The sequence below is a fragment of the Dermacentor albipictus genome, chromosome 2, assembly GCF_038994185.2.
Source record: "Dermacentor albipictus isolate Rhodes 1998 colony chromosome 2, USDA_Dalb.pri_finalv2, whole genome shotgun sequence".
Classification (NCBI taxonomy): domain Eukaryota; kingdom Metazoa; phylum Arthropoda; class Arachnida; order Ixodida; family Ixodidae; genus Dermacentor; species Dermacentor albipictus.
Window position 1 is genome coordinate 108,792,593 of NC_091822.1, and position 22,369 is coordinate 108,814,961.

Genomic DNA, 22,369 nt, shown 5'->3' on the forward strand with positions numbered 1-22,369 from the left:
CGTGATTGTAGCTCAGTTTTATTTTATTTTCTCATTCTTTCGTTAACGCTCCCATCTTTCTTATGGCAGTGCTTTTCTGTCAGGAATAGAACATGCGTGCAAACAGCTGGTCGTGGGAACTCTGCATCACGTCAACCAGGGGATACACATTGGCAGCATTGTCTGACGTTCTGTGTTGGTGCCTGCATGCGAATTGTGGTGATGCCACTCGTGAGAAGGCCGTCCCCCTCCCCTCTTATGCTCCATTTTATACAACGCTACGAAAGCTCTAGAGAGATTTCTTGTAACGCTCCTCACGTCAGTCAAACAAAAAATAGGGCTCCACATATAAAAGAAAAACATAGGTATGCATTGTGTAAGTTGACACAACTTTAAAGTCTTGCCCTTTCATGCTGCAAATCAGAACTTACTTATTACATGCAAAGTACCGGAGACCTGAACCAATTTACCACTGAACGGACAGACTGGCACGTTTCTGCGACCAGTGGCCACAGTGTACTGCTCGCAGCCAAAATATCGGATGTTGCATACTGTAAGCACGAAGGGACATGAAAATACGTACAAAATTTGTCGTAAACTTCTGCCTACAAGTTGCAGTTGTAACATATGAAGTTATGCGTTGCAGATAAAAAACTGCACTGTGAAAAAAAAAAGCTGTTTTACTTTCCCTTAAGACCTTTCAGTCACTCTGTACAGATTTGTGTATGTAACTTGTTATTTCCAGTTTCATTTAGTAGCGGCATGGGAAAAAAGCCGAGAAAATTGAGGTGGGTGTAAATTGAACCCTGCGCTTGCTTCCGTTTTATTTAATTCTGCAGTGTATGACTACACACTCCAAAAGGGATTACCGCGTTTGATGGGCTGTTCAACAAGCAACTTTTCATTGGCGATGATGAAGGGTTTGTTTTTCTAGTCTTCACACTGCCTGATGCCAATAATTAATTTGTGTGAGTGCTTGAAACAGGCGATTCGATTTTTTTTACGAAAAGACACGACACGAGTGACTGCACACTAATGTTTAATTACTGCATAATACCGAGACAACTCTCCTCAGAGAATGAACAAAAGACCATCCTACCACTTTCACTTTGTTTCAATGAATTCTGCACCCTGAAATAAAATTACCATGGTGCACTTATTCACAATCCATCAAAATTTGTGAATGAAGGATTAAAGACTTCTTTTTATTATCCAGAAAGTCCGAGACTATAGCTTTTTGTAATGGTTTTAAACTATCTACAGATTAATCTTTCAGAATTGTCACATGAATTTCACTATCATTTCCCCATAAAAAAAACCTGTAGCCTATTTACACCAAATCTTCGTACGCTTTTGTCTGTAGCCAAAATTGTTAACGTCAGTCTTCATTGTATGCTCCGTTGACATCCTAACAGCTTGCTTTCAACACTTGTATGGACAACATTTGAGATGAAGTAATGTGGCCATGAGTACACTGGCTGCCCATAGGAGGCCTCTAGGCTGATAAAAAGCGTGTAATGACTTTCTATTGGCTGTATAAGAGCAAGGTTTTGAGCAGGTTCAGAACAATGCTTGGAGTTGAAGAAGAACAAATGTACATAATCCAGAACATACTCACTAAAGTTTGGAAGAGGTTATATTATAAAAAATATAAGAAATTTCACAAAATACATGAGGCACTTTGGCTTCCACACTAAACCGTTTATGTTATGGATGTACACAAGCACGACACCCGCAATATACTGAACACAAAGGCCTTTTAAACTCCTTTCTTTATGTTTCGTATATCAAGCGTAATTCTTGTGAGGTAAATACAAGTGAAAAAAAGCACCACTATTATGCTATCAGAAGGGTGGCCGCAGTTTCCATATATATTTAGCTAATTTAATCATGCAAAACTGGGGCTTGGAAATGTGCATTAACAGGTGATAAGCTCGCATAGTGTTAATGAATTCAAAGATCCATTAATGACAAACATTAATTATGCTAGGGCACTAGATCAAAACCTTAAAATGTTAAAGCATAGCTTTTGCAAAGAACGGTGCTTGCTTAAAGTGAGAAAATTACAAATACCAGTCGTGATTGGTCCTGCAACTGAAAAAAAAAAAAATCTAGATCCTGGTGGCATTTTATTTACAACTCGTAGATAGTTGTCAGCCACTGATAACAACAAAAGCAAGCACACCCCATTTGACCACTCTTTGTGAACTCTGCACAAAAAAAAAAAAAAAGAGAGAGAGAGAGAGAGATGTGCCACACCTCATATCGAGAGGCGTCAGCAAGCACTACTTGCAGGAGTGTGGTGCCCTCGTCATGCATGCCCCCACCAACTCGCTTACGGCAGTGGTGCCCTGAACAGCACGATTGGATACTGCCAGTGTAGCTGCACAAATGTGCAGAAATTCGTTCATACATTTTCACAGATGACCTGCTCATTTAAAGAGATGTGCTCATCTTTTAAAGTGCTCATCATGTCATCGTGCATTTTTTCTAAACATTTCTTTTTTCTCTAAAGCTTTGTCGGGGTCTTTTTACTTCACTTACTTACTTTGGTGCTGAAGCCCTTATACATACAATCTGTTTAGCTGCTGTTTATCTTTGTGCTAAATAATTTTTGAACAGGTTTGTCGACACATTTTCTGTGCCGATTGAAAGTTTGCTCATTTAGCTACTTTGCTTTCGATATAAGCGTTAGCATTTTCTTTTACAGTAGAGTATTAGACAACACCAACAAAATGCCACCAGCTGAGACCAGGAATTATCTGTATTATATAACTTTCAGGTATGGCATTTCATTCTGAATCAAGATGTGATCATAACCTTTTTTTTGACGCCTACTAATCATAACTTCAGCAGGTTGCTGGCTCAACAGTTTACCACTTCCACAACGTACCTTTCAATGATCTCAGGCAGCCTCGTCTGCAGCATAAACTGCATCCGCTGGCCCTTGGATTAAAAAAAAATATATATCAGCCTTGACAAACTTGGAACGGTCATTAGAGAGTAACACCCATTTAGGAATGTCCAAGTACAGTGACAGAGAAAGACACAGACAAGCGCTGACTTCAATAATCGCTTTATTCAAGATAGATGCACATATTTATAACCATGCACATCATCTTGAATTTGTTCACAGTGCACACATACTTGGGAAAAGGGACAGACAGATTCAAGATGCAACGTTACCAACTTGCCCAATCTTCAACCCTTGCATGCACATCACACATGGGCAGAAGCAAAGATGCCATGTGTGAACCATATCGCATTAAAAAAAAAGATAGGTCTTTTTTTTTTACTGTGCCAGCGAAGGCATAATCACAAACTTGGCATCTAAACTTTCTATTTTTGCTGCTTCAAGAATCAGCCTAGCGGGTTCACCTCTGTGTCCTGACACAACAAAGCACTTCTGAAACGACTGCACACAAAGGCTCATAACCCATTGTTTCATAAATGTTTTGTTGCAAGATGAACTCGCTAGGCTGATTCTTGAAGCAGCGATGCCAGGTGTGTGAGCATGCGTTTTTTGTATGTCTTACCAACAAGGCCGAGCCTCAATGATGATCAAGCAACACCCAAATATAGCAGCAGATCACATGTGCAAGCTTGACATTAAAATGAAGCTGTTCACTGCATGAAACCAAGAAGAGGAAGGCGCCATGCGTCCATGAGTTATTAAAAGTAAGTGTGAAATTCAAAGTAGAAAAGCATCAACAGGCTCTCGTGATTCCTCCATCTCTGACCTCATTTACTGTAACAGAAGCACTCTCTAAGAGTGGAAACCACTTTCTTCTCAAAAGCAACTTCCTTGCAATGTACATGGTGTTGTCTGCACCCGTTACAGCTCTAGCCTCTGAAATATGTGATAAACAGGCACCACCACTGTCAGACTCTGTGTTAGGAACAAAACCCAGCACAAATTGCCAAGCGTGAATGTTGCGTGATAGCTCAGGGGTTGGCACATCTAGCTTTCAACTCCAAGTGGTTGCAGGGGCATGAAATTTATCATCAGTGGCAGTGATGGAAAAATTTTTGTTTTTCTTTACCATGTGGTGACGGCAAAGCTGATGATGAAAGCAGCCTTGCAATGATGGTGACATGACAATGACGGTGCAATAGAAAGACGGCTAACACATCAAACCCAGTTTTGAGCTATTCACTGCTGTCGCAGTAAACTGAACCCATGCTTAAGCAGGTATGCCTAGTTTTAAAGTTTGAATAACCGTGCAAGGACAGCAGAGGGTACAGAAGAGAGAATGGAGTGCTAACTTTCAACAGGTTATTTTCTTTTCACAAAGCATAGCAGGTTGTATAGCCACACACTAGCACACCAACTATGCGCAGAACACAGAGACAAAGCCATACAGAATTAAACGTGGCATCGATAGCCCAAGGTATCTGACTTCCTTGTCAGTTAGCGCAACAGAGGGAGTGCTGACGCACCCATCCTTTAAACACAGAATTTTTCCCACTTTGATTTTTTCAAGCATGACACAATCACTGTGTTTTGCACTAATACTACATTTTTTGTATCTCGGCTTACATCCACTCATGCAGCAGTGGGCAGAAAGCCAACCCTGTTTAGCGTGGTCAACATTGCACTTGTGCTCTTTAAGTCTTTCGTTAACGCATCGGCATGTCTGTCCAATGTAATATTTACCACAGGACAGGGGGATCCGATACACCATGTTGTTCGTGCAATCTATGAATTTATTCTTGCGTGTGATAAGCCACCCTCATTTGGGCCTAGATGCCGGGACGATCATTTTGCAAAGCTTGCCCAATTTTTTCAGGGACAGAGAAGACAACTTTGATGTTTACACGCTGAGCGATCTTTTTTAGATTGTGCGCGATTCTATGCATGTATGGGATTACTGCAATTTTTGTCTATCCTGAGTTGCTCCATCTGGATTTTCATTCACCACGGATGAAAGCTGCGCAGCAGGCCTTCAACAACAGAGACTTGTACAGGAGATGGATAGCCTGCCGAAGTTAACTGTTCAGACTGCTCACGAAAGCTGTCAATCATTTTATGTTAGCAGGAGTTTCTTAAGGAATTTTCGAAACATTAGCTAACAATGCCACATTTTATAAGATCAGTGTGCGCAGAGTTGAATGGAAGAAGTGGCTTGTTGCCACGTGGGTAGTAAATCCAAACAGAATGGTTTTCGTACAAGAATAGTTTAAGTCTAGGAACCTTATTACACCATTCTCTGAAAATTCATGGGTTAGTTCTAGTGGTTTAAAACATTTGTGCACTGTGTCCATAACTGAAAAAGCATCAGACTCGTAAGAACTGGCATCACTGTCAAGAAAAATTGAAAAGTCATTCACGTATCTAAAAGCACCTAAGACGTTAGTGTTGATGAAAGCATCTGACAAAGATCTGTCAAGTTTGCTAAAGACAAATTGCTCAATATGGGAGCGATGCATGATCCGATGCAAATGCCTTCTTTTTGGAGGCGAGGTTTACCATCCCAACGGACGTAAGTCAACTGTAGATAAAAGCGAAGCGATTCTAAAGAACCACTGACACCAGACTGAGTCTGGAACTTTGAAGGGCCAAATTCATCAATGCATTCATCAATGTAGTGACGTAGTGGAACATGTGGTATAGAATAATAAAGGTCCTTAACGACAACTGAATTGCAAACAGATTCTAATTACATTGTGAGCTGACAAATTGCTGGACTGCACCAGAATTTTTTACAAGAAATGGATCGTCCACTTTTAAACAACTTAGGTTTTTCACTTTTAAACAACTTAGGTTTTTCTGTAATAGCGACATATCTTTGCCAGGTGCCCTTTTCTGTGTTGCTCTTTTCAGATACCTCGAGCTATCGATGCCACAATTAATTCTGTATGGCTTTGCCGCGGCACTCTGCGCATGGTTGGTGTGCTAGTGTGTGGCTATACAACCTGCTATGCTTTCTGAAAAGAAAATTAACTGTTCAAAGTTAGCGCTGTGTTCTCTCTTCTGTCCCCTCCGCTGTCCTTACGCTGTTATTCAAACTTTAAAGCATGCTTTACCAACAAGGCCAATCCCACTCCCTTCTTATGCCTAGTGAAGTTGATAAAGATGTTAAAAAGATGCTGCAAACCTCAAGTGTGCCTACAGCTCCAAGCCGTACTGCAGCAGCAACTGTGGTTCGGAGCGAGCTGAATAGAAAGGACAGGATGGCCTGGTCTTCGGGAATACTCAGAAATGCGCACACAATGCCATACATTACAGCCTGAAATGTGAAACATTTATAAGCACTCTGGCATCTCATTTGTCTTTTAAGAACACCTAGTAGGGCCTGACATATTCAGTAGCTCAGCTCGTATGCAATAAACGCTTAGAAAACTGAAAATTCCGTATGCCAACAATCTATAGCATTATTAGGCAGCTAATTAGCTTAGCAATGTACTTCAATTGACGCTTCAAAGGCGGCATGGGATGGATGTATGTTAAATGGTAGATCAAATTTGGTTTCTGGGAGCACATGGCTGGAAAAGTCTCTGCATTAGTTAAAGACTGGAAGCTAGCTAGGGCTATAAGCATAAGCTTCTTTGTTGCTACCCACCATGGCCAACACGTAAAATTGCCTCTAATCAAAGCAACAATATCCCAACATTGTGGCACTCAAGGCTACAAGAAGCTGCGACAGAAGGTAAGCGAATTTTCAGTTTTCTAAGCGTTTATTGCATAGGAGCTGAGCTACCGAGTTACAACACAGTTAAAAACAGTCAAGTATAAGTGATAATGGTGTGCTAACATCAAACAGTATGATGTACTGCATGCATCACTGGTACTTCTGTATTGATTGCATATGTGCTGCAAAAAATTATACAGCTCTGCCAGAACACCCAGTAATCATTTCTAAAGCATGTGCCTTGACAGTAATATTTACAAATTACTGCGTAACACAACAGCTATAACACATGTATAAGGCATATTATGTATGCCCATCTTATATATCATTTGCTCACCATTTATTCTGTTCATGTCTAGAAAGCCAAAATGTTACCAGATTTCTATTTCCTACTGCATCATGCATCTAACATAATTTCACGTTAACTGATGACCTATCAGGCTACCATCGTAGATAGAGTTATACCATGGTTATACTGAACTTGGGTGCACTATCTATTAATATGTACTTAGCACATAGTACATGTCATTGAATGCACACAAAGTGGTTCTATATTACCTGATGGCCTATCAACTTGCCATCATAGATCCAGTTCTGAATTTCTGTGAGTTTTGCATCCTTGTACGTTGCACAAGCAGTCTGGATCAGAGACCGCCCCTGTGACAGGAAGAAAAAGTCTATATATAAATGTGTATAATTAAGAGCGATCATCTGATCCTCTCAGGCACATATACCGAGAACAGGATGCCCCGAATTTGTCAATGAAACAACAAATGCCAGATAGAAGTCGGCTTTATACTAAACCTGTTGCGTACTCGCCCTGTTGGCGATGTGATTGCTCAACGAGGCATTCAGGAGGCGATCCAGAGCTCTGATGGCTTCGAGGTCAGTCCATATCTTGTATGCTTCTCTCACGAATGGTACACTGAAGGAACCTGTGAAATGATGATGACAGTAAGTGTGGGGCGTAAACAGCTTGCAAGGTGACGATTATGTTGCTGTAACGTGAGCGCACTGCACATAGCGCACTTGCCTACATTCTCAACACTTGCAAGCAGGAACTTTTCGACCTTTTCTGAAACAAGGTAACGAGACACAAGTCAAATAAAGAGAAAAGGTTTTTTTTTTTGCTCGACAATATTGACATTGCTAAGGACAGTGTCACGATAATTATATGTCACAGACACAAATAATTTACCCGACGTATTCAGAAACCCACGCTGGTATGCCACTTCTAAGCCGGCGCTGTGAGCGAAACTGCCCGTTGGAAATGCTGTCAAAAAGAAACAAACTCGGTTACGCCCTGCTCACTGTATAAGTACACGAAATGAAAACTTCGCGAAACTTGCCACTGTCCGATATCTGAAGAAGGTTCAGCAGATAGTTCGTGTCGGGTGATGACATATTTTACACGCTTGGCAGGTGAACAAAAAAGATTACTCCAGTCGATATTCATAGTATTAAGTATGATCGCCTTTACTGACGATGTTTATATAAAGCTTATGCTCAAAACGATGCACTGCCTTATCGGACACACTACATACAAGTGATATCCGATGTCACGGTATACGTACAAAACACCATCGTATCGTAAGTTCAATAGCCGCAAAGCGGTTTCGATTGAAGTTTTGACCGTTGGTTTCGGTTCGGCCGCATCTAGCCACCGTAGTTTCGGTCAGTTTCGATTGGCCGTCAGCTCTTTCAGAAACATTGTAATCATATTCATAATTTTTAAAAAATATTTTTTTACCATACATATGCATTACTGCTTACAATAGCGCCCTGTCAGCCTGTTTCACTTTCAAAACAAATCGTTACCAACTCGGTCAACTCGGCAAACGTCCATGATCATCGGCATCAACTTTAGTAAAGATGGCGTAGTGCAATCGTCACGTATCGCAGGAGGCGACGTAAATCCGCAGATCCCGTTAGCAAGCTTTCATGCCTGTTCTTGCTTCGACGCCAGACATGTGTGAAGACTCGCCGAAGTCCAAAATCTCATTGGATGTCGAGGTATGCAAGCCCATCAAAACATTGGCAGTGGTGCGATCGGCCGCCGACCCGACGAAGACACGTACGGTGAAAGTCTTGGACGAAGATGCATACACTGCTGTGAGTAATCGTGCTTGTTACTTCAGGTTTAGCGGTCTTTGTATTTTCATTCATTCCCTCTTGCATGCTAAACTGGCAATCCACGACACTTAGTTGTCTCTTAATTGCGACAGCCGATTGGATACTTGCCGCCGTGCGCGTACAATCGGTACTGCGTGATGCCGCAACGAAATTAAAGAGAGAACAACGAACGCGCCAGCGTTTTTCAGCCTACGCTTTATCTGCGTTGTTGTTTTTTTGGCGCTGGCAGCCGTAACGATGAATGATACCTCTGGGTTGTGTCGCCAACTGCCGTAAGCTGTGTTTGGCTGTACCTGGGGTTTCCTGAGCAGCCGGGTTAACAGTCTGTGTCAGGAGCACCGCAGAGTTACGTAACCATGCGACTCAACTTTACAGGAAATCGGCAAGATCATAGAGCGGGACTTCTTTCCCGACGTGCCCAAGCTCAGAGCACAGAATGAGTACCTCGACGCTCTCGAAGCCAACAACATTACCAAGTTAAGGGAGCTACAGGAAAAGTATCAACATCGCGGCAGCACACGGAGCGTACTCCGTTCAAGTAAGCTCACTGCGTCTTGAATTTATTTATTTATTTATTTCTCATACTTTCGAGGCCCGAAGGTGTTACAGAAAGGAGTGGGGTAAAAAACAAAATGCGTTAAAAATATTTTTAAAAAGCCATTCTGTCTAGCAGTGTTCAAGTTATTTGTGTTGGTGATGAGTGTGACAGAGGCAGAAAGACGATTACAGTCCACACTTGTCCTAGGGAGGGAGGAGTCACTGTAAGGCTAGGTGGCACATTGACATCTCAACTTTCAGGTTATGGTCAGTGTGGGACGAAATGCAAAATTGGGGGTGGGGGGGGGGGCGAAAAGGGTATTTTTTAGAAGGAGTTAAAATGACAAACTTTGTGAAAAAGGCAGAGACTGTAGCACTTGTGGTGTGGCGAAAGAGCAGGTAAGTCAAGAGCTCGTTTCATAGATGTCACACTAGTATAGCCAGAATAATTTGACAACATGAAGCGTGCTGAACCATATCATACACTTTCCAAATCGAGAATTAGTGAAGACTGAGAGGGGGATCCCAAATGGTTGAGGCGCACCCCCCAATTTTGAGCAAACCATTGTTTTGTTAAGAGTTAATTTCAGTGAAAAAGCAGCAAAGCTAAAGTCCCATTTGCATTCTTACTGGCTGTGACTCACTAATTGCACTCTGACTGGCAAGCACTGTTGGAGCTGATGTGGGACGTGTGCGGATGAGCTAAATCCACCGACAAACTAATAACAGTGCTAGTGACAGTCAGCAGGTAACTTACATATCTTCTAGCCATCATTGAAATGTGAGAAGACATGGAAGTAATTCCCTTTTTTTCCTCAAGTAGTACCGCAACTACTGCTTAGAACAATTTATTTGCCCGTAAAAATGTGCTCTCCACACAGCGGCATGCAGGACTAGACAGAAATTCAAGGGCCCTTACATTCAAGTGCCATCTATACTGCCCCTGCGGGAACATAAGAATTGAAAACCGTATATGCAAATTGCACATACAAGAACGACAATAGAAAATATGCGCACATTGCTGCAACCAGAACCATTATTTATGTCCGGTTGGGGGTGAAAAGGTGTTGTGTGAACCTTAACTTGTTTGCATGGGCCTTGCAAGATTCATCACTGCAAGAATATGCAGTGATGTAACACTGCACATTCTTGTTTTCGTGTGTAAGACATCTAGTAGTTTGCTTTGTCATGTTTGAGTTTACGCTTATGGCAGATCCAGTAGCAAAAGTTCTTGCAGTGTATGGCTCATGTTCTTGCCATTTCCCAAGCGTACATATTCACTAAATATGAGCAACCCTTTTTCCATTATATGATTAGTGCTGCAGTTGAATGTGCCAACTTCACACTGTGAAGTCGTCATGATAGTGTTAAGCCCCAACATTACACAGACTCACACGTTGCATGATTATTATTATTATTAAATTGCGTGGTAAACCTAATTTGTTAGATCTTGCGGTAAGTTGTGCTTCAGAATTGTATTGTGCATTGCATGCACATTGCTTACCTAAGTATCACTTGCATAAGTATAAATCTCTAATGAAATATTTACCAGTGAGGGAGTTTATAAAGTTTGGTAGTTCTTCATTGTGCATTTTATGATGTTTTCGACTGCACTTCTACAAGAATTGGCGCACTTTTATGCTCAACTGATTACAATGTTGCATTGACATTGGTCCTGCTCCAAGTATATTACACTGCATGTGCATTGCCAAGTGTTTTTGCATCTTCTTTCGTGCTTGTTTATTGTGTATTGACCCGAAAGTGTTAAGGGCCCCATGTTGCATAAAATCCAGTGTTGGCGTCGTACGTCGTTTAGCAAAAAATCATTCCAAACCACAACCAGGTAGGCACTCCGCGTAGCGCAGAGGTGTTACTAAACTAATTGAATTCCTCAGAGTAAGATGCGCCAGAAAAATCGTAAAGTACAACCTAAACACAACCTACAGACAAGATAGCGTTGGATTGTGATTTGAATATACCAGACAAAATAATTCTGTTACACGGAAACTCAAACATAAAGCCCTTTACCAGCATTTCTGCCTTTCATAGAGCATTGCATTGCGCTCGGTTCCTTGCAACACCACCATCCAGATGGCGCTCGCCTCCGCGCATCTGCAGCCCACGCAAGAGGCCGCGTTTCTACCAGAAAGCTCACCTTCGTGCATAGCGTTCGCCGCCAGCGTTTCCCGGTAAACATTACGGTTACATAAGCCACAGTTGCTGGGAAACGTGAGAAGCAGTCAGGGATCTTGGAACGCTATCGCATCCACTCGTAGAGGTGAAGCTTAAGCGTCCTCCAAATTTTTTTTTTTGCCTTGAAGGTTCCATGGTGAATTCATTCCTGATTTTCTTGTTTTCCAGTACAAACACCATCAACATTTGAAACTCCATCTCTGGAACCCAGTGCCACACCAGTCCCTTCGGAATCTGGTCATGCCTCTGATAACCAGGCTTCATCAGGTATGAATGGCACCCTCTGCATACAATTTGTGAATGCCTCTGGGCAGACACTGCAGTGCAGTAAGTGAGCTATTTAGAAGATGTTTCAGTATATGGCATTAAAGGGACACTATATAGAAACACTAAACCAGTTTAGACTGCAAAGTATTCTTTAAAAACTGTATATTTGCTTATTTCACAGTATGAGGTTGATTACTGAAGAAAAAAAAAATGAAAGCAAATATTAGTTTTTTAAATTTAAAGTGAAAGTTCTCAAAACTTGCAGAGTTCAATCTTTGGTTTCTTTGAACTGTGACATATTCCATTATTCTCTATAAAAATTAACTAGGCTGCAAACGCTGCCAAAATACATGACATCACAGTGAGCTGGTGTGGGAACTTAAAGGTGGCGTTGCCACCCATTCTTAGTTCTTGTGTCTTTTCTGCCTTCACTGTCGCAATATGACTGTTCTTTCTCATTTTTTGTATTTTGAAGGGCAGCTTACTAATGCAGCTCAAATAATCTTGCTTCTTAGTGTCCCTTTAACATAGGAAATCATGAATGTAAAAAAATATGCACGAAGGAAGACTGTTTTGTTAGGCTGAGTCCTTCCACTACTTTCTCACTTGAAACTTACATCTGTGTCATGGCCCGAACCTCTATCTTTTTACTTGACCTTCTGTGATCGGTACCTTTCATGACAGGGCTTGTGCCTGACAGTGAAGATGGTGGAGGCATCTCATCGCAGGGCAGCCAGCTTTCGCTGGACGCATTTATGCACAAACACACCAGCGAGGACAACGCCTCCTTCGAAGTGATGGTTGCCGAGGCCGAGCGGAGGCATCGTGAGAAGCATGCCTGGATGTATCACGATGAGAAGGCTGAGGGGGCACCGCTGGATGCCATGCTTGAGGGGCCAACGCCAAAGCCAGCTTTGGAAGCGCCTTCATCAGCTGCTGAGCCAGAAGGCACAAGTAACAGGAGTAACAAGCCTCTCATCACTTGGCGTTACACCAACAAGAACTCACTCATGTACATACCGCCAGGTCAGTGTTCGTTACCCTGGCACATTTTATTCTTAACAGCTGATTCACAATAGCAGCCATACAACTAGGTGCAGTGAGTGGATGTGCAAGAGTAGTAGCAGGTAGCAGAGGGAAATGTATAATTATAGATAATCTTAGCTGATGCATTCACATAGCAGTGCATGACTATTTTAGTAGAATGAAAGCGCTAACAGCAGTGTTGGCAGTGACCTCTATATGGTGGCACGTTGTTCAGACCAGAATGCGCTGAAGTGTTCTTCTCTTATGTCACACATTTTGGTGGGTAAAAATATAGCACCATGAAGTCTGTGTCATTGTGAAACTCTTTACACCAGTGAATGAGGACGTACAACTCCAAAATGTTGTAAGAGGCTCATGTGGTAGGGCGGAGCATTGCGCTGCAAGATGTCACCCTCAGTACTGCTGTTTATGGCACAATATGTACTGGAGAGAGACCACGGGACAGGAGTCGCACCTGTCACTTGCGAGACAGCCTATTTAACGGGGCATTTCAAAGAGGGTTACATTATGTGACTAATGGTGCCGATATTACAGATTAGGATGGTGATAGCAGTTATGAATAGTGCTCACAGCACCTGCTATGCGTCAGTGCATAGTCCAGATCAAAGTGTTGAGACTAAAGTTGCAATCTACTTGCATGTTGTGTATCTATTATATAGTAATATGTTACTGGGCTAGTTGGTGTCTAGTTAAAGGAAGGAGTAAACTGTTCGTTTAGCAGGCAAGCAAGGGAGACAGACAGTGCTGATTTGAAAGTCAGCACTGTGACTGTCTGCCTTCCTAGTGTGCATTATCCTTTTTTTCCCTGTTCAACTGTATAACCATCCATTGCAGGTGGTAACATGTAGCAGCAAAGCATGCAAACTTGAACGGAAATACCTCGCAGAAAATGTAGAGAGTACAGGAATGGTAATCAGCAATATGAGGACTGAATAAAACTCTTGCTGAGGGACAGAGTTGTAATGTAGGTAAATGTGTGAACAATGCTTACAGTAGTTCTATTTTAATACAAACAGGAGCAGCCCTGACAGAGGAGGAGAAGCGAGAGCGTGGCCCAGGCCGAACCATTGCACATTGCCACACGCGTCTGGAACGCTCACCCTTCGATGAGAACGCCAACAAAGAAGCTCTTGCTCAGGCAGCCAACGCCCAGGCCAAGGCGCTTGAAGGGAAGCTGGGTGTAGATGGCCGAGAACTCCAGCCTGGAACAGCTTCGCCCAAGGTGGGCGGCTTTGGCTTTGTGGCCACACCATCGCCTGCACCAGGTGAGTGCTCATCTTCTGGTAGGTCACCAATGCTTGCTGCATCGTAGATTACAGTGTCACTTGCTGAACTGTGGCACAGCTTGCCTGCCTGGCGAAGCCTGTGGCAGGCACTGCAATTTCCTATGCAGATTGTGTGCATCATCCAAAGCTTGGAGGCCAAGCTCCACGTGACCACTCTTTCATGTCTATTGGCAGCATGCATGATATGAGTTTGCCCGGTAGCCACATGAGGAATCTAGGAGTGGCTGTGTTTCTGCTAATCACTATTGTGAAATATAAAAGCTGACCCAGTATTTAAGAAATGGTGGTTAGTGCTGGATTGTGCACTGCATGGTATGCTGCATGCAACAGTTTAGAAGCCATTTAAGTGCATGTTTGTGAGAGTACATTGCATGGCTTTCCTTATTTACCACATATCTTGGACTGTAGTCCGCAGACTCTACAAGTTTAATATTTCGCAAGGTGCAGACTGTCTGTAAGTGTGAACAATGCCATGACTTTATTTTACAAGATGGGAAGCACGGTTGAAGAAAACAAGGCTAAATTATGCCTGCAAATTCTCCTAGCACTAAATCACATAGCAAAATCTGCTACACAATGATCGTTACTGCACACAAGCAATATTTCCGGCTCATAGTGGCAGCTCATGATGTGCAAGCAAATGCTGCTCATGATACTTAAAGCGGCTGTTAATCAGTGCTTACATTTATGAACACTAGCATGAAACCTTGTTGCAAAATGTGAAATGCATTTATACTCAACTTTATATATGCACAAAACACAAGAAGTTCTGATAGCAGCCTAAAGACGAAGAGCCTTCATAGTATCGTTTGAGCTCAGTATAGTCGAGATAGTTGAATGGGCTCAAGAACTCAAGTTCAACAAAGGAGCTGTAAAAGAATTTGACGTTCATGAAAAATGTGTGCTTATGTGGGCTGTTACACTAGAACGTCTTAGAAAAATGCCTGCTCCGAAAGAGGCACGGTGGGAGAACACCAGCTTGGCCAAAGCTTGTTTATGGCGTGAAACGGGGAAACCGGCATCGACCATGAAAATAAACCCATAGTACCACCTTATAGCTTAGTATTGCTTTGGGACATACTGTAATTCAAAAAGCTTATTTAATATATTCATGGCATAAATTGAAAATCAGCTTCGTGGAGTTAAGCTTCCTAGAGTTACTAGATTCTAACGTCTTCTTTTGAATGCAACAAACCTAATCAAAATTGGTGTAGTAGTTGCTGAGAAAAACAATTTCTTCGTTCTCTGGTATTAAGATAGTTCCCAAGCTAAAGCTTCCTCTTAGAGTGACACTAAAGAGAAATATAATTGGAACTGTATTAATAAATTATTGTTCTGTAATACGCAAAGAAGCCACTATTACCATCAGAAGAAACTTGGTACTAAGCCACAAAAGGCGCAAGAACAAAGGCTCGTGATGACGTCTTGAAGCTCACGTACCAGCTCGCCATAATGTCGTGGGTTTGCACTGTGTCTTCTTGGGCCTAGTTAATTTTTTATTGGTTTACGATGAACTACATTGTATTCTGAAAGAACGAAAGAATTAACTTGGCAAGTGACGAGAACATTTACTTGTCCTTAACGGCCCAAATATGAGCAAATACCTTGAAATCCGCAATCTCACACTGATACACCAGTGCTGTGGTTTCACCGTGAAATTAAAGAAATGGAAGTTTGGCCTTCGTTTGGTATTTCAGTAATCAAATTCTTGCCCCTGTAATTAACAAAAATAGTTTTAAAAGGACACATTATAAGTCGAAATTGATTTCATGTTTCTCTGTCCCTTTAACATCATATGCAGTGTTATGTTCTGGCCTATTCCCAATTGTCGTGGAAATTGTGTTGTACCAAGATTTATGTGATGCAGCATCATTTCAAGTTTTCTGGCATGTGCTTATGCTTACAGGTGTCAATGAGACTCCGCTGCTGACGTGGGGCGAGATTGAAGGCACACCTTTCCTATTGGATGGAAGTGACACACCATTGCCACGCAACCCTGGTGGGCCCCAGTTCCGAATACCCGAGCCCCGGTCTAGGGAGAGACTGGCTCACTCTCTAGCAGATGGTGCAGCTCGCCGCAGTGCAGCCCAGAAGAATGCGGCTCTTGATCGTGCTCGCTCCTCCCTGCTCAGGTGGGGTAACGCATTGCCCTTGCATTTGTAGACCCTTGTTTCTTAGAAGGGCCATGACATGATCATCCAACTATTCTCAGTTTATCATTGTAGCTGAGAGCAGAGGGCCCATTGTGGTCATATACACAAAAAATTTGACTCTCAGTGTGCATTCTCAGTCAAAAGTTTTGATTTGAAATCCCTCCTCCTAAGCTTTTCCCACATACAGCGACCGCCAGTTTGGTGTGGACTATCTGACATCAGGAAATGCAGAGCCACCACCATGTCATCTGCTTTGAAACAGTTCACAACCCCATAGAATGTTTTGCTCTACACATTTTGGCATGCAACAGAACAGCAACGGCATTGCCGTTGAATTGTGCCCCCATTTCCTCCACTCGCACGATAAAGCACAGTAGCAGACTGCTGAGACATGCACGTGAAAACAAAATAATGTGTGGCGGCCTAGACGTATTTATAGCTCCTGCAATTGCTGCCGGTGCTCGCTGTACACAAATGCATGCCCTTCAAGATCCACTTTCATTACTCTGAGGCGAGCCATTTGCGAAGGTGCAATTTCATTTCATCATCATTTATTGTTTATATACTTTTGTACGGTTCAACTGTGTTAGGTCTCACATATGCTCTTGGGACAAAAGAACGACAACAAAGTACTGCAAACAATCAAAAGGGCATTTATTGCACCTTTAGTACACTAATGCCTGCTAGCCGAATGACTACCCATAGAACATGCCGGTGGGTGTGCGACAAATCGAGGACATTCGACCCACTGCGACTGGATAGCAAGCGAATATGTTTGCTCCCATGCTGGACACCAACGTCTTATTGTTCGCATGTACAGTCACACAAAGAGCATCACATTTTAATGATCATGTTCATCCATCCCGGTGTCCTGCTCCGACGCCTTTCTTGGGATGGTCCTGTGAATGATGGGCAAGCGCGCAAAGCATTCACACAGCTTGCCGAGCCCAAGCCAAAGAGCAGAAGCCTACTCCCTTTCATGCACAGTAACCCCTCCATTAGGTGGTGTTAGCAGTGCAAAACTCTCACATCTCTCATAGTATGCTGCAATGACACCTATTGCTGTCGGCACATAGCTATGCAAAGTAGCCGGTTTACAGGAGACACGAGAGCCATGTGGGGAAAACATCATTAGGGGACATGTGAGAGTTGAGTGTCCCGACAACTGCAACATAAAAAAAAATGAAAATTTTTGACCACACCAAATGTGCTGAAATTCTGCCAGCTTACTGTGGGTCGTGTGTGGTTTAACACACAATGCATATTTCACGCTTGAAAATTTGGCGTCATGGCCCTTTGAAAGAAGTATATTGACATGACATGTTTTTTTTTTTGTCATTTTTAAAATAAATTTCTAGAACCTTTTAAAATTATGAAAAAATTTTGGCAAGCACCAGAGCATCCTAAGTAAACCAACAACCAATCTTTCTGACCCCCTAGGGGCCGAGAAAACGTAAGAAAAATCTAGCAGTCAAAAAAAAAAAACATGAATGCGTGCATTTTACTGCCCCCAAGGGCTCAAATCGCCATACGCATGTCCAAAATAGCTCTGAAGGCCCGCCGCTATGCTTGCTAGATGTATCGATGTTTGTACTGTCATAGGACACGGCAGGTGTACGCCTGCATAATTGAGGAATGTGTATTGTGTGCCGTGTCAGTTGACCCCCTTCCTATTATTGGTATGCTTCACTGCAATACTTTACGTAAGTTTGACCGTGTAAAAGCCCCCCCTGTTGGAGCGATTTTCCGGCGAAAAAGCAGTGGCGGCCAAAGTGTAGCTGTTCGCCGCCGATAAAGCCAGGCTTGATATTGTCGCCGGCAGCCAGCTGCCGGCGGAAGCGGCGTACGCAGGCGGGCAGGGCAGACCAATCAGGGCTCTACTTCATCCGACTTCAGGTTGAACTCATGGTGGCGTCTGCTTTTCGTTGCATGTGTGTGCAGCATGACGAAGGCACGCCGCCGGGTCGCCGTGATGGCGCTTGCCGCCGAATGTTCGTCAGGAAAGTTTGCTTCACGTGGGTCGGCCTTAACACTGTTGTATTGTGGCGAAGCTGACTTTTCAGAACTGGCATATGCAACACGCTGTGCTTTCTGCAAATTGAAGCCATCGGCGAGAATCGCAAAGGCGTAATCCACGCCCTTGCTGGCAGCAGTGAATTCTTTCAATGAAACACAACAGCGTACAGCAGGAAGCTTGGTAGCAAACGTCAAAGCAGCTAGGCCAAGCGCTGCCATGGTGATGGCTACGGCTGCCAGCAGATTGGCGTGCGAGAGCGTCGAATTGTGGCTGTGAGATAATTAAAATAGGGACAGTAGTGGCTTCGATTAATGACGTTTTGGACCTGCAGTTGTGCCAAAAATTCTGGAATATCGGACAGCAAAGATTTTTGCATCCGAAATTTCAGACTTTCGTATACCTTGGCTCTATAGGGTATGCAGCGCTGCGACGAAGGCGTTTGAATTATCAGGCATATCTGAAAAACCGGGCATCTAAAAAATTGGCTGTTGACTTTATCTACTTATAATACTTGTTTCTACGAGCCTGTCTCAGTTTCATTTTACAGGAGGTAAATGTAGCCTGCTTGCCCTTTTTCTGCAATCCAAGTTGTTGCAGATTATTCTTTCATTAGTCTGCATGGCTTCATGCCAGTTTAACCTAAGAGATAAGTTCTCTGTTCTTCTGCACTAGCAATTGAAAACTTCGAGATGGTATGCATTTGGACCAGTCTGTGGATGGCTATGTGACGGGTAAACAGCACCAAGGCGGGACACAGCAAGAGCGACAGGACAACATGCTGTCCCATTGCTCCTGCTGTTTTCTACCCTTGCACTGTTTACCCATCACGTAGCAATTTGGACTTCACCATCAGTGTCCTTGTCGTTGTTCTTGTGGTGATTGTGCCGTGCAAATCGTAATCATTGCATACTCTTCTGCTGTGCAGCCCAAGGCTAAGCCCTTCCCCCAAGTCGCCCCTAGCATGTCTTGGCACCATGTCACCCGCTGCACGTCATCTGGCATCAGCAAAGCTCGGCATCTCCAAAGGTATAGACCGGGCGCTGAGGGCCAGCTACACGCCGAAGACTGCCACTCCAGGCACACCAGTTGCAAGCGGCGCCACCCCATCCCCCCTTGTGCCTTCACCCGCCTCCCGGAAAGATGCGTGTCGACGGGAGCCCTACCTCTCCGGCAGCGACAGCTCTTCACTAACAGACAACCTATTGAAGCTTCCTGTCAAGCGCAAGGCAGCTGCGGACTTCTTCTGAGCAGTCCGGGGAAGTGTACTTGCATCTTGGTGACATATCTACAGCGATTTCGGAGTCAACAGGGGGCGCTACATGACAGCCTCCCGATGTTGCCCATCAAGAACAAAGTAGCAGCATACTGATTCCGTGCTGAGTCAGTGAGATGTCGTTCTGTCACATCAACCTGTCTGCAGTGACTTTGCTGTGAAGGTGAACAGTGGACTTGCATTGTAGTGTGGGCAAGCGTAACTATAGTCAGCATTCATACATTGTACATACAGTCCCATTTGCCTTTTGGCTTCAAACTATGCATCGATAAAAGTTTTTTACTAGTACTCTACCATCGTTAACCACTTTAAAAACAATGTGCAGCTGACAGCTTCTGTTAGCCTGGGCTTACCAAAGCAACATTGTTGTGGTGTGAATTATGTGCTCTTCCTTGATATTGCATTATGAATTGTGCCACTTGAAGAATTGGCCAGATCTTTGCAGCGTCCTGAACAGCATTTTTTTTTACATTGGCTTGTGACAGGGCATAAATACCCCTTGCACTGGTTTATAAGACGCTTAGTCGGATGAATGCCTCTTGTGCCTTTTGGCAAATTTTGTAGGTTGAGAGCTGCAGTTTTCTGTGGTGAAACTGGACACATGCTATTTGGAGCATCACTTACCATTGTATTAAAAAAGTGAATATTGTAATTAGTGCATTATTTTTACAGGAGACAACCTATTGATGTTCACGCAGTTAATTTGGCTGTGAAGGTCATTCTGAGGCTTTCAAGGTCATTCGTGCAGTATTGGTTACTTTTTTATCCAAAACACTTAATCCTTTTCAAGAGTCTTGACTGAATTTAAAATTGTTTCTTGTGATTTTTTGGTAAGATTGTCAAGTACAGGTGACCAGAGCACTCAATTTCATTGTGGATGTTTCTGGTATATTTTACGTCAGTTTCTAATAGTGCCACAACAAGTTTTGTATTCCTCTTTCTTATTCTAAAACACATTGTAAGGTGACTTCCTTGAATAGCGCCTGTGTGTTCTGTTCGTGTGTGTGTTCGTTCTTGATTTCTAAACCAGCAACAATTGAAAAAAGTGAGTTTAGCTTATCAGAGTAAGCTGTGTGCTCTGATTTATTACACTTTATGTGTTTATAAAACAACTATATATTTAATGTGCAGTGCCGCTGTTCACCTATTTATCACGTGCTTCTAACTTACTACATTTGATAGTGACAACACATGACGACAGCAACACTAATGCCAATGGACCAGGGTATAAACCAGCGATAAAACAAAAATTTTCTGTGGCCAAGCAAACGCAGTGAGAATTAATCTTGAGTTTATTTTGCTTGGAGAGCTCGTGGTCAACCTGCTGGTGGCACGGAGAGGGCACAACACGCCGGGAAACTGCCAACCGCGCATTGTCAGGAGGCTGCATCAGTGTCATCCTCCATAGGAAAATTCACTAAGAGTGGTCAGGTTGCATTCTCCTTCATTTTTAAGTGTGGCATATAGTCTGTTTATATCATCAATCATTGACCACTGTTTACAGATGATTCCCAGGATGACGTCTGTCAGTGGAAGTTGATTCCTTTTCGAAGTGATGGCTCCACTCATCTCTCATTGTGCCATTGTCTCGCTTAAGGGAGGTCTTCTTTCAGCAGCATTAGTGTACTTATTATTTCAGAGTGCCCTATTAATGCAGGTTTAACTTCAGGGCTTAGTGTTCTCTTAAAGTTAGCTTGCCAGTGTAGCTGCTATTTGGTGTGGCAAAATTTCTCGCAGTGTTTGCACATGTGCCAATAAATGGAAACCTTCTAAAAGGCAGATCTGTCCAGCCGCCATAGTGTTATGCTACAGCCACAGTGGAGAATGTTAGCTTTGTATCTTCACATGCCATCAGGTATAGCTGTTAAAAAATGGAGTCGGTCACATTTTCACAGGTGTCCTTTAAAAGCATTGGTTTATCTATTCATTAGTTGCTTTTATGAAAAGTGATATTACTGTTACACTCTTTGTGATTCCAAGGAAAAAGTTTCTGTTGCATACACATTTTCTCTGTTGCTTCCAGGGAAAGGGTTCTCTCAAGCCTTCGTGTATTTCTATACTGTTTGCAATGCCAGCATTTCTTCATCACCTAGAGTATCAGCAAAAGAACTGTCTAAGGTTTAAAGTACTTGATATTTTGGAGAGAGAGAGATGAGATTTTATTCATAAGACAAAATTATAAAATGCATGTATGCCATTGCTTGCTGATAAAAATAATGTATAATGATGTCTCAATTACTGTTCAATGTAGCTTTTTGAGAAGGCCTCAGTTTCAGTATATTGTTAGGCTGGGATGTTCTCAAATGTGTGAGAAAATTTATGTTGCCAACTTTTCACACAAAAATTTGAACCGTCACGTAGCGTCTGTTTTGCCTTTATTAAACCGTGCCTTTCTTGGTGTCAGAGCAGCATTGGGTTTTGCCTATCTGACACCAAGGTCACCAAGCAAGCTCACTTGGTGACTTTGGCTATGCGCTCTTTGCCAAAAAGTGGGTGCTTAGATTCGCATGCAAACTTCTTTCTCAATTTTTTTTTTGTGTGTGAAAATGTGGTAAATTTGTTCAGTGACACAATTAACTGAACTGAACTGCATACCTGTAAATTGTGTACATGAAAATGTAATATACATCAGTCTATGTATCCAGCTGCACCAAGTCCCATTAAAGTTTTCATATTGACTGTTATTACAGAAACACATTGCTCAATGGCATGACTGAGTTGAAGTGCAACTACACCTACTACCTATGTGGAAGATGCACACCCTTGTCCGGTGTTAAATTGAACATATCATATGTGTTCTAATCATGATTACTGCAAATTTGCAAGTCAGAACCTCACTCACTGCTGTTTGT

The 22,369-nt window shown here is 42.7% G+C and overlaps 2 protein-coding genes across 3 annotated transcripts; one reads left to right on the top strand and one right to left on the bottom strand.

Annotated features, from left to right (window-relative positions):
* Positions 1–5: 5 nt before the first annotated feature.
* LOC135900784 (uncharacterized) lies at positions 6–8,251 on the bottom strand. Of its 2 annotated transcripts, XM_065430357.2 has the most exons (9): positions 7,961–8,251; positions 7,810–7,884; positions 7,645–7,686; positions 7,416–7,546; positions 7,170–7,268; positions 6,078–6,209; positions 2,873–2,925; positions 2,239–2,362; positions 6–182 (listed from the first exon to the last, which is right to left on the bottom strand). In XM_065430357.2, the coding sequence occupies exons 1-9, from the start codon at positions 8,013–8,015 to the stop codon at positions 132–134; spliced, it is 762 nt and encodes a 253-aa protein (XP_065286429.1). In that variant the 5' UTR covers positions 8,016–8,251; the 3' UTR covers positions 6–131. The 2 variants fall into 2 exon arrangements, with proteins under 2 accessions (XP_065286429.1, XP_065286430.1); XM_065430358.2 differs by lacking the exon at positions 2,239–2,362 and having other exon boundaries at positions 7,961–8,247.
* Positions 8,252–8,463: 212 nt separating this feature from the next.
* Es2 (ess-2 splicing factor homolog) lies at positions 8,464–22,210 on the top strand. The gene is made up of 7 exons (XM_065430354.2): positions 8,464–8,723; positions 9,120–9,282; positions 11,643–11,741; positions 12,426–12,767; positions 13,805–14,053; positions 15,981–16,206; positions 19,170–22,210. Exons 1-7 carry the CDS (start codon positions 8,553–8,555, stop codon positions 19,489–19,491), a joined length of 1,572 nt encoding a protein of 523 aa, XP_065286426.1. The 5' UTR covers positions 8,464–8,552; the 3' UTR covers positions 19,492–22,210.
* The last annotated feature ends 159 nt before the right edge of the window (positions 22,211–22,369 follow it).

Bases quoted from the DNA above. Each gene is read 5' to 3' on its own strand.
- Es2 (XM_065430354.2), top strand. From the start codon at position 8,553: ATGCCTGTTCTTGCTTCGACGCCAGACATGTGTGAAGACTCGCCGAAG. The intron at 11,742-12,425 runs GTATGAATGGCA...CTTTCATGACAG, and splicing joins TGATAACCAGGCTTCATCAG to GGCTTGTGCCTGACAGTGAA. The intron at 14,054-15,980 runs GTGAGTGCTCAT...TTATGCTTACAG, and splicing joins CACACCATCGCCTGCACCAG to GTGTCAATGAGACTCCGCTG.
- LOC135900784 (XM_065430357.2), bottom strand. From the start codon at position 8,015: ATGTCATCACCCGACACGAACTATCTGCTGAACCTTCTTCAGATATCG. The intron at 7,885-7,960 runs GCAAGTTTCGCG...TCTTTTTGACAG, and splicing joins TCTTCAGATATCGGACAGTG to CATTTCCAACGGGCAGTTTC. The intron at 183-2,238 runs GTGTGGCACATC...ATTCGCATGCAG, and splicing joins CTGACGCCTCTCGATATGAG to GCACCAACACAGAACGTCAG.